The sequence below is a fragment of the Gastrolobium bilobum genome, unplaced genomic scaffold, assembly GCF_033153095.1.
Source record: "Gastrolobium bilobum isolate Gb01-03AN ecotype WA unplaced genomic scaffold, APGP_CSIRO_Gbil_v1 utg25654, whole genome shotgun sequence".
In the NCBI taxonomy this organism is placed as follows: domain Eukaryota; kingdom Viridiplantae; phylum Streptophyta; class Magnoliopsida; order Fabales; family Fabaceae; genus Gastrolobium; species Gastrolobium bilobum.
The window spans coordinates 21,348-34,004 of NW_026896382.1; the positions used below are offsets into that span (position 1 = coordinate 21,348).

The 12,657-nt window shown below is 34.9% G+C and overlaps 2 protein-coding genes across 2 annotated transcripts; one reads left to right on the top strand and one right to left on the bottom strand.

Annotated features, from left to right (window-relative positions):
- Nucleotides 1–5,601, top strand: LOC133299485 (vacuolar iron transporter homolog 2-like). The gene is made up of 2 exons (XM_061498949.1): nucleotides 1–29; nucleotides 5,028–5,601. Exons 1-2 carry the CDS (start codon nucleotides 1–3, stop codon nucleotides 5,599–5,601), a joined length of 603 nt encoding a protein of 200 aa, XP_061354933.1.
- Nucleotides 5,602–8,738: 3,137 nt separating this feature from the next.
- Nucleotides 8,739–9,425, bottom strand: LOC133299474 (vacuolar iron transporter homolog 4-like). Its single transcript, XM_061498939.1, has one exon. It carries the CDS (start codon nucleotides 9,423–9,425, stop codon nucleotides 8,739–8,741), a length of 687 nt encoding a protein of 228 aa, XP_061354923.1.
- Between the last annotated feature and the right edge of the window lie 3,232 nt (nucleotides 9,426–12,657).

Here is a 12,657-nt window from a genome sequence, read left to right on the forward strand (position 1 = left end):
ATGGCAAGTTTCCACAAGGTAGAATCGAGGTCATTGGGTAATTCTCTTGAAGGTGATTGTGAAGCCATATTGTGTGCACTAGGGATGCGATCCCTAGATGATTTGAGATGTGGGTGTAGAAGCCAACATTGTTCATGGGAGTGACCGTCTTTGTTGCAGTGATCACAGTGGTACCGGTTACTTCCACGACCTCTCCCTCGTCCCTTTATACCTGAACGACCCAAATGACATGTAGAAGAGGAGGAATGACTGGCGCCGTGCATAGGAGACTCATGAGTAGAAGAGTGATGTGCAGAGTTGTCGATGCGATCACCAGTAGCAAGAAATATTGGCTTCGTGGCACGACAACGCGTCTCTTCTTGGTGAATGATGTTACAAACAGAAGTGAAAGAAGGAAACAGAGTTGTCATCAGGATTTGACGCTTCAGAGACTCATATTCAGGCCTAATATCGGCCAAAAGGGTGAACACTTGATCTTGCTCTTCCCAGGTGACATATTCAGTTACCGCTGCTGCTGTGGGTCGGTATTGTCGGAGCTTATCTCATTTTTTCTTCAATTGACCAAGATAATCAGTGAATGATTGAGACGGAAGCTGATGGGTCGTGTGAATTTCTTGTTGAAGCTCAAAGATACGAGATGCATTATTTGCATGCCCAAAGTGTTGTGCAACCGAGTCCCAAAGGTCATTGGCAGTGTCAGAATATGCAAACAATACATAAATATCGGGTTCCATTGAATTAAACAGCCAAGTCAAAACTTGGTTGTCGGATGCCTTCCAAGCAGAATAAGTGGCATCAGATTTGGCCGGAGCTTTATCAGTGATGTGTGATTCTTTGGAGCGGCCACCAAGAGCAACAGTGACGGCACGCTTCCATGGCATATAATTCCGGCCATTAAGGAGGATAATGGTGAGGCGTCCAGTGTCCGAGGCACTAATCTTATCCGAAGTTGCCATGATTTTTTAGGATAATAATTGAATATATCCGCGCAGAAACACTAGAACCCACCTGGTGACAAAACAAACCAAGGCAAACAACCCAAAAAAACAATATTTTTTTTTTAAAGCAGCCAACCAAAGCTAACAATAAACCATACGGTGGCTACAAGTCTACAACGAACCAAAAAACGGAGATGATAGAGGAGGACGCTGGCAGTGGATGACAATTGGAAGTCGGCGGTGGATGACACTCGGACGCCGAAAAGTGCAAGATGGTGAGGCCACGATGCGGGGCTGCTGGTCGGAATTGGAAGCAGAAGGTGGCGCGGCCGCAGATCTGTGCAAACAGGGATGACCGGAGCAACAGGCTTGACGGTTGAATCTGGACGACGACTGGAGCTACAGGCACGACGGCAATGGCCAGGTAAGAGATGGCGGCGGCTATGGTTTAGGTTTAGGATAACAGAGGGGTTTTTTTTTTAAAATAAAAAAGGGATTAAAATAAAAATGACACATAATTTATTGTGGTTCAGCCATTTTAGCCTACATCCACACTCATAAGTTTCTCCCCCTCTCAATGATGATCAATGAGGGAGGTTCTCTTTGATATAAATAGGAGATGATACAATAGTTGGGTCAGATTATTTTGCCCACAATCAAGAATATCAAGTAATTTGTTGCTCTTTTTATGATATATATTTGATACATAATTACAATCAATATGATTCCCTGATTTGTTTCCACTAATATCTCAAACATTCAGGAAGATCACACAATTTCATTCGCACTCAGCTAGTAAAGGAGTTAAATTTGTCCATTGTTCGTGCTTATAATATGCGTGTATTTTTTAGCAATGGTGAATTTTTGACGTGCCAAATGAAGTGTCCAAATGTTGAATTCTATATGTAAGGCCATGTTTTCGTAACTGATTTGTCGGTGTTGGATTTAGCTAAACTGAATGTGATTTTGGGTATGCCATGGCTTAGTTAATTGAGCCGTGTCACCCATGATTACAACACAATGTCAATGGAATTTCTCCTTAATAGTCAGTGGGTCAAGTTAACTGGAGTCCAGAATCAAAAGATCATTGTAACTGATAAGCCCACAACAATATGTCGTGCTAGCTGATAATCAGAAGCTGGAGGAGTCAAATGAGCCAACTCCAGAATTATTTGGCCTATAAGATTAGGTACCTAATTCTCTTTGGTCCATTTTGATTAAATTTCAATTAGTTTTTGCAGTTCCAGACAAACTGCCTCCAGCTCGAGAAGTAGATCATGCCATCAACCTGATTGAAGGATTAAAACTAGTCAGCGTGAAGCTGTATCATTACCCTTATCGTCAGAAAGAAGAGATTGAGAAGCAGGTATCAATCTTGCTAATTGTGGGCCACATTAATCACAGCCAAAGCTCTTTTTCATTTCCAATGTTACTTGTTAAGAAGCAAGACGCAACTTGGCGAATGTGTATAGACTATCGAGCTTTGAACTTCCAACTATCGATAAACTTCTAGACGAGTTGCCAGGAGCTAATGTGTTCAATAAACTGGATCTTCGCAGTGAGTACCATCAAATTCGAATGAAGAGGGAGGACATATACAAGACTTCCTTTCATACACATGAGGGTCATTACGAATTTTGTGTGATGTCATTCGAATTAACAGATGTGTCGCCAACCTTTTAGTTAGCGATGAACAAAGTTTTTCGCCCATATTTGCAAAAATACTTTATTGTCTTTTTCGATGATGTGTTGATTTACAGTCCGAAAGTGGAGACCCATATAATTGGAGCAAGTGTTTCTGTGTTTAAAGGATGATTAATTTTTCCTTAAGCTCAGTAAATGCGAGTTGGTATACCAAAAGTATGCTATTTGGGCCATGTGGTTTCATCGGTTGGAGTCAAAGCCAATCCCAAGAAACTAGGAGCAATTATAGAATGGCCTCAACCACAACCTGTGAAGCAATTGAAGGCCTTCTTGGGTTTAACCGGTTGCTATTGGCTTTTCGTTCATTAGTATGCAGCAATAGCAGTACCATTGACTGATATATTGAAGGGTGACAAGATAGTTTGGTCTAATGTAGCTAATAAAGCCTTCATCAAGCTGAAAAAAAGCAATGGCCTCTACACCAATTTTGGGGTTACCAAACTTAAAATCCCAATTTATAGTTGAGACTGGCGCATCAAATTATGGCATTGGAGCTATTATCATTCAAGCAGGTAAATATAAGTGTTTGAATTATGTTATGAAATTTATGATATGTTTATATTTTTAGAGTTTTAAGTGTTTAAAAGATGTTAATTTTTTAATTGAGTGATTTTGAAAATATGATTTTGAGGATAAATATATTTCATTTGATTAAAATAATATTCGCTTGTCCCAAGTATTTGTCAAAATGCTCACTATCCAACTTTTTATGGCTAATGATACCTCCAAATCATTTACATAAAGTTTAGAAAAGTTATTGCCGCCTCTTGCATCCTTTTTCACACATGGTTCATCAGGACTTTTCTCGTTGAAACAAGTTTCACGATTTTGAGGAAAGCTAGGATGTAGTTATGTTGATTTTATTAAGTTCATTGATTTATATAATGCATGTCGACCATTAGTTACTTGGAATGGTTTTTAGTTACGTTGATGTATTTGGATTTGTGTGGAGTTTGTTTGATCATATTTACTGGTTATCTAAGTGCTGTTGATAATATGCAGGTTAATATTTGTATTTAAATTCCAAAAGGTAGGGTTGTAACTCGGGACTAGTTTATAAGGATACAACTACTCGTAGAGTAATATTTCTAATACAAACACTGCGATGGCCTTTCTAGCAATAAACTATAGGTTTTATAATTCTCATTTAACATGAGAATTTGAATTTTCTTACACACCCTTCGATTTTCGTGCCAACGTGAGTCCTACACATAATTTTTTCTTGCATACGGGTCCTACATGTTTTTTGTCTCTACAACATGAGAATTCAATTCTCATGCTCAATGAGAAATATAAAACCCATAAACTATTTTGCCATTCACGATTTGATATTTATCTCTATATATTTTTGTAGTGATGAAAGGTCAGTAATGACTAGCGTTTCATATTTTTTAATTTACAAATTGCAATATTTGGATTTAATTTCGTCCGTGAGATTGACCGAGTGAAGAATGATATATGCATGTAACCCATAACGAACTTCTCCTTAATGAGAGTTTAATATGAGTCTAACAAAGTTTATATGGGTCTAACCTCAAATCCAATTAGTTATAAGGTTCATTTTTGTTGTCTGTAGTAAGTCTAATACGGTGTTGTTTTGGACAGAAATCACGGTATTTTTTTAATTTTAATTTATTTCAGGGTTATTATAGCCTTTATAATTATAATTTTTTAATCTTTTAATCCCAAAACGATATTCTTTCGGAAGTAAATACAGATAACTTATCTGCAGTAACTGCAGAAATATTTGTCTGTTAATTATGTTAGATTTCATCGAAACAGTTGCAAAAAAAGAATAAAAAAATTATATATATATTTATATTTGTGTGTGTAGCCTTGTTACATGAGAGTCTTTGTACATAGAGACAACATATGGTGAGATTCATTATATGTAAAAAATAAAAAAATAGCGATGCAGTCTTTTTATGTCGCGGTTTTTTTTTATGTCTCTATAGAGAGAAAAAAAAAAAGGAGAGTCATTTAGCACGCGCACGCAAAAAAACACACATATATATATATATAATTTGGGGGAGATAGGAAAATTTTGTACGGGTGCATTTTTTGCAATATACCTAATTTATACGTCAAGACTTTCGTTTGCCCCTTCCAAATATCAAATTTATATATTTTATGTATTTGGCCAAACGTTTAAGCAAGCCCTGCATACATTTAAACAGAAGACGCATTCATTATTTATCCCTCAGAATCTCCGTTCTTATTCCCCAAGCCTTGTCTTTGTTTTCTTGCACTCCTTTGTTGGTTGTTGTCACCAATGGCTGCTGGTGCACCCAGTAGTTTGGTACCCCTCAACCATGTAGGAACAGCTCCAAATCAAGCAAATGGATTAATGGATCAGAAGCAAACCCAAGTGACCGAAGATCATAGCAATATTGACTATTCACAAAGGGCTCAATGGCTTCGTGCTGCTGTATTAGGAGCCAATGATGGGTTGGTTTCTGTTGCTTCATTGATGATGGGTGTTGGAGCTGTCAAAAGAGATGTCAAAGCAATGCTACTTGCTGGTTTTGCAGGATCAGTTGCAGGAACTTGTGGTATGGCAATAGGAGAGTTTGTTTCTGTGTATACTCAGTATGAAGTTGAGGTTGGTCAAATGAAGAGAGATATGAAAATGAGTAGTGAAAAAGGAGAAAAAGACTTGGAGAAAAGGAGAACTTTACCTAATCCATTGCATGCTGCTTTGGCTTCTGCATTCTCTTTTTCTATAGGTGCATTGGTTCCTTTACTTTCAGCTGCATTTGTAACAAATTACAAGATAAGGCTTATTGTGGTTGTGTCAGTGGCTAGCTTGGCTTTGGTGGTGTTTGGAAGTGTGGGAGCTCAGCTAGGAAAGACACCTAAGATAAGATCTTGTGTAAGGTTTCTTCTTGGGGGATGGATGGCTATGGCTATCACTTTTGGGTTAACCAAATTACTTGGCTCTAGCGGTTTGGAATTATGAACCCTTAGGTCATGGTTTTTACTTGTCTTAATTATGAGAGCTACAACCACTCATTGAATAAGATTAGTTTCTCATCTTAGAACCTTAATTAATTACTTGCTTGCTTTGTTATCAACTAGTTCTACGTACATTTCTTGTTCCCGAAAGAGAGAAATTGAAGAGATTTATTTTGGCTGAGTGGTTAATTATAATATGTAATTGATTGTCCATTTGATATTTATGTCGTCTTTAATTGTTGTTTTAGTCCCATCAATAAATACCATCAAAATACAAATATTGAAGTAGTAAGTCAATCTGTTTTACGCTATCTTTCTAATTTATAAAAGAGCAAGTTAACGGTTAGAAAGACGAAGTGGTAAGCTATTCTTGTAAAGAAATCATGTCAGCGACTAGAAGGTGACTTGGGGTAACGTTTGGTAGAGGGGAAATTTTTTTTATCTGGAAATCACAATTTTCAGGAATATAATGAGAAAATGAGTTTTCTGATAATGTTATCAAAAAGTTCTTTGGTAAACTAACATATTTCCAGAAATATTGGTTAATTTTTTTAATACTATGTTTAGTTATATTAAATTTTCTCTTGTCATAAAAATCCTAGAATATCACCTTTTGAATGGTATTCCTGAATGGTTTTTTTTTTTTAAAAAATTACACACAAAATAAAATCCTGAAAATTTTTTAAAAAACTTGTACCAAATGATGCATTCCTATTTATCCAACCAAGAAATCCCAGAAAAATAAAAAAAATCCTCCAACCAAACGGGCCCAAGCTAGGAAAATTCTTTCCAGGTGAGTGAAAAGACCTATAAGATCAAATCATGTATTCACCTCTCCTTCTCGAAAATATATTTGGTAGAAGTATGTTTTTAAGAATGCCAGGAAAGGGTAAATAGGTTACGTAGTTACCTATGTTTCGTAGGAGTTTTTGCATTGTTTTTCCAGTCATCGAATCTACCTAGAAATTGCCTTTATGAAGAAAATATGTGCTACTTTCCCTTCTGAAAATACCACCAAAGAGGTGGTATTTTTGGAATACAAATGTAAGGATTTCTTGTCAAAAATTTTCGGACAGTTGTACCCTTCCTTTTTTTGCAGTGTTGTAACATGGGTTTCTAATCATGTCTGCATAGTTACTTTATGAGGTTATTTTTGTAAAATTCTCTTATTTTTTCAGCAATATTTTTTCATCAAACAAATATACTCAAAAAAATAAACTAAAATTTCGGATAATATTTTGGCCTACCAAATAATTTTTTTGTAATATTTCCAAAAAATAAATATTCCACTATATTCTCAATAATTAAGATTTCCAGACACCAAAAAATTTATGTTCTACCAAAATAAGACATCAATAATTTATCCAAAATAGAGGTGTTTCATTTTGAATGATATTAGTATTCATCAGGCAAGCATGGACTCGTTGATTTTTAAAAAATGAGCGTGTCGGACACGTGTCCGACACGGACACGCTCCAATAGGCGTCCGACACGCGGTTAACTCTTCGAAATGCGATCAATGTTCGGACACGTTTTTTTTTTAATCTTAATTTTATTTTATTAACTAAATTTAAAAAAATTAATTTTAAATTAATTTTTTTCTATTATGAAATTTGACATGAAAAATTAACAAAGTATGAAATATTATTTTTATTTTTATTTATGTTACGAAATTTAAATATTTGATTGGTTATATGACTTATTATAGACTCTTATATGTAATAAATATAAATTATATTATATATATTAAATTTTTATTTAATATCAAAACGTGTCCCAACGTATCGAAATATGACATTTTTTAAAATTAACGTGTCGGCGTGGCGTGACGTGTCGTGTCCTTTATTGGATGCGTGACACGAGAACTGAAAATTCTCTTGTCATTCTCTAAAGTGTAACGTTCCTCGGTAACTTAGGTGTGTCCTACCTATACCTAGTTACTTTTTAAACTATAAAAAAGAAAGAAAAATGGTGCCCTAAAGAAATACACCATCTTTTTGAAAACTATTGTCTCTTAACTTTTAGTTTGTTTCAAATTATTTCCAAAAAACAACATGCATCAAGAAGTCATTAATAACTTTTTTCACTTTTTTTTAATATACCGACCATAATTATATCTTTGAGATAAATTGGCTCTCACATGATATTCTCACAAGTTTTAACTTATTGTGTTGACTATAAAATTGAGCCCTCCCGAGTCAGGACTTAGTCATAGTTAAAACTCAATGTCTCTCTCAAAAACATGTAATTTCCAGCACTCCAGCGCGCCAATTTTAAGTATGAATCTGTGGTTCTTCTTTTATAATCTCCACTAGATGTAATTAAGAAACAATATAAGAGTCCAATTTAATATGAATTTAGTATCTAAAACTAATAAATTCTACAATATAATTACTATAAAAATAACATAAAAAATTATTAAAGTGTTACGTTAAAACTGTGACTTTTAATTAGTCTGATTTAAAGAGTTTTTATCCTCCTTTTATTTCCAAAACATTGATAATATATATGTAGGATTATCAAATACAAAGCAAAACACTTTGACCAACAAGCCCAACACAATTGATAGATAAGCCCAGCACAATTGATAGATAGCTGGGTTTATTAAGGTCATATGTATGAAAAAAGGATTTGTTGGGAAGGTTTATCCACTTATAATGTGATCTCTTGTCTCGAAAGGATTAGTTTTCGACGGTCGGCCAGAGGATACTTGGAAAACCAAAAAAAAAAAAAAAAAGCAAAACACTTTGATAGCTCAATAAAACATATAGAAAGGAAAGTAGCCAACCTTGAGGGTTTCTATTGGCCGGTGCAAATGACCTTGCCGGGTATGATTAGATTATAGAATTGATTTTATTTATTTATTTTCTTTTGTTATTCAATTATATTTTAGTGTAAAACTAGTTTAGTACTTTTGTAATGCCCAACATATAATTTAAAATGTGATCAGTAAATAATAAATAAAAAAAGTTAGTAACACTTAAAAAAATTAGATAATATGATTACCTCCAATTCATTTGATTTTTCAGACAAATAATTATTCCTTAAATTAAGCTAAATTTACATAATATAAATATGTAAATGAAAACTTTACTGCAGAAACACATTAAAGGACTTAAAAAGACAAGTAATTAATGGCAGTCAAAGTCCAGTGGTGCCAATCAATTTGGTCAAGCCAAATGTTATGGCCATAGCCATCCAACCTCCAATTAACACTCTGAGACAAGACCATCTCACTGGAGTTTTTCCAAGCACTGCACCAACCCCTCCAAATACCAACAATGCCAAGCTAACAGCAGCAGCAACAACACCAAGCCTAATCTTGTGACTCCTTATAAACACAGCTGCTAGTAGTGGCACCACAGCACCCACTGAAAATGCTAATGCTGATGCTAGTGCAGCCTGAAATGGATTTGGAAGCTTCTCTCTTTGAGCTTCTTCATCATCATTATTATTACTATTATTAATATTTGCTACCCTATCTCTTTTAATCTGAGCCATCTCTATGTCATACTGAGTGTAAACAGAGACAAACTCTCCAATTGCCATGCTACAAGCCCCTGCTACTAACCCTGCAAAGCCAGCAAGAACCATGGCAGTGATGTCTTCCTTAACTGCTCCAACACCCATCATCAATGAGGCAACGGAGACTAACCCATCATTGGCTCCTAACACTGCTGCTCTAAGCCATTGAGCCCTTTGAGAGTAGTCAAAGTTGCTTCTCTCTTCAACCCCTTGGCTTGGGTTTTGCTCAACAACAATTGCATGGATAGGGATCTCAACTTGGTTAAGTGAAATTCCATTGGTTTTAGCTCCAAGGAAGGCCATGAAGGACAAAGGTAAAAGAGAAAACTTGTGAAATGCTAAGATGGAAAAGGATGAAATGGGAATATGATAATATTAAGAGCTTGTGGAGATCACACGCTTCTAATGAAGAATATTTATAGAGAGGAATCTTCAAGTTTGGGTAGTGTACTACATGGACCTAAATATTGATAAAGGAGTGGAGATAGTGGGGAGGGCACTAGCTACAAGTTGTGACTTTCTTTAAATAATGAATCTGGTTTGCGTTTAAAAATTCATCACTAAAAGGTGGATCCAACTCTCAGATATTCCACCTTAATGTAATCTGTATCATTCATCTTTCTTGGTTCATTCATGCTTTTAGTTTTCGTTTATTATTTGAATGTTATAACGAGGGAAATTAAGAAATCTATAAGAAAATATAAGGTATAAATAGTTGTACATTTACCAACATGTGCTCAGAGGTAAAGTAAATAAATTTGATTCAGTGAAGTTTGTGCATTAAACACTTATACGTTCATAAACGAGTTTATATCAAAGTTTCGCAGATAAAGCTTGTTTGAAATCTGTTTTGAAAAAAAGTTTTTTGATTTTCAAAATAAAAATGTTCGTTTGATAAGGCTGTTTTGTAAAAAAAAAAAAAAAAAAAATTGTACTTTTTTTGATTTTTGAAATCAAATTTAAAGACCATGTCTGTGTTGTTTTTGTTTTATGTTTTAACTTTTAACTTTCAAAACAATAAAAGTATAGAAAGCACATATTCATTAACTAGAACAAAATAATTAGAGCACAATTAAATACACCAAAAAAGTTTTAGGTATTTGGTGACTTTTCTTAATGTCCCCACCTGACATCATCTCAGTTGGTAGTTTACCAACATAAGGCTACATGAGGTTACTATGTGAAAATCAGACATGAAATGATCTTTTCTCCATAATTTCTCTATGTTAAATGTAAATTTTGCATTTTTTCGGGTCTTCCATACATATCAATAGATCCTAGCACAACATGAAACATTTTTCAATTGATATTAGCAATATTGAAAAGACTCAAAGATTTAGAAGGATTATATATATATATATATATATATATATATATATATATTATATTATATTTCATGGAGTATGCACACCACAGGATAGTGGCAACTTTAGTGTGTTATTAACAAATTGAAGGGAGTGTGCACTCCACACAAAAGCCACAGGTTGCTCCACAGGATAGTGGCAACTTTAGTGTGTTATTAATAAATCGAAGGGAGTGTGCACTCCACACAAAAGCCACAGGTTGCTTACTTTCATGAAGCGCAAATAGCCAAAACATGGCACGTCAATTTATCTTTCAGCAATTTAAGAAACGTTCCCATGAAAGTGACCTATTATTGCTTTTTTCTATTTTCTTTTACTGTTTTATCTTTTTCTTTTTTGAATAAATCAAAGGTATCCTCCGCGGGAGACAATCCTGTTCAGGCGAGTCCAGGATTAAGGCTATCATGTACCGGGGAGGATCGAACACATGTTTTATCTTTTTCTTTTATTTTCTTTTCCCCCATATTTTGGGATGAGTAATATTCATGTCAATCTCTGGACTCATCTGCATTTATTCAGTACACACTTATTTCTGGTGTCCTGTCCCCTGCATTTGCTTCATTTATGTTAGCCAAGCTCATTGCTTTTCTCTTTTTCTCTTCAATGTTGAAAAAGGATACACAGCCCACGTCATATGTACTAAAGCATAAGTTTTTAGCACCTTGACCTGAGGATTTGTTGTTGATTTCTTAAGTCGTTTGAACAAAATACAATTAGCTCTCTTTGAGGACTTCATGGTGCTTTGGTGTTTTGCCACTTATTCTGTCTCTATTTGGTGTCAGTGAACTGAATGAAGTAGCATTTTTAGTACTCTATGTTGTGTGTTGCTAGATAATCACAATGTTTTAGTATAAGCAATAATAGTAGTAACTTTTCTCTCCTTTTAAATAACCATGGAAATAATATTCAAAAACATGAAAATACCAACAAATCCAGAATCATTTCTTCATTATATCTGTATATGACATTGCACCATGCAACACACTATGAGAATATATATATACCCGAAGCATAACGATCATTGAGGTACTATACTAACTCCATTAGAAAAGTGTCTGGCATGGTTCTGAGGGATTAATTAGTTTCGTTTTAGAGCAAGATAAGAATATAATTAAACTCCACATATAACTCTTTAGTATGATTTTGAACTGTGAAAGGAAGTGGAACCTATACGTATTAATATGGAAAGCTGAAAAGTTAAAAGCAATGAATTTCTTCCTTCTTTATCATATTTCATTTACTTCACAGAACAAGAATGGATTTATTACTCCTTAATTTCACTACAGTCAGATAGGATCTGCAAAATATAGCAATTAACATCATCTGTCTTTGTTAAAGAAGTTTATCTTTAAGCTCAAATGTCCAATTTCGCTGTTGCATATACCTTGCATATATCATCAACTTTTGAATTCCCATTGTCAACATAATCATCCTTGAATTAACCTTGTGGCACCATGGAATGTTTTCCTGTTTCTCTTTCTTTTCAGCCATGTCAGTTGTTGTGGCTTTTTTACTCTTATAATCCTTTATTATTAATTAATTACCGATTTGACCTTGATTATAAACTATTTCAAAAATTTAACCCCCTCAAAAAACATAACACCAATCTGCCCCTGTTTGACCGTTGACCACCAAGTCTACCCGGGTACACCCCTCTGTACCCGGGTATTTTTTGAAAATTTTTGTCTACCCGAGTAGGGAGGAGTGTACCCGGGTATTGTTCTTCGCACCTGAAAAATTACTTGAATTTTTTACCCGGGTAGAGAGAGGTGTACCCGGGTAAATCTTCGACCACCCGGGTATGATTACTCTTTGGATCTCCCATCCACTCTTCTTCTCCAAGCTTTGAATATGGAGGCACCCACTATCACGTGCTCCGCCTCTGCAACTTTTTTGGGTCTGTAAAGCACAAATATTTTTCAATGATTATTTCAGAAAGGGAATTATCAGTTAACACTATAAATCCACAACCACAAACCTTGTCTCATGCATGTCTTCCCTGAACGTGATAATTCATCATTTACCAGTAAAATAAAAAGCTGCATGCTCACACTAAATTTCTGTACCATGAACCATGTCTTTATTTTCTTTCCGTCTCACTCTCCCCAATAGACCCTGTACCACATTTATATATAGGAGCGCGATTTTGACGTACATAAAAGTAGACCCCA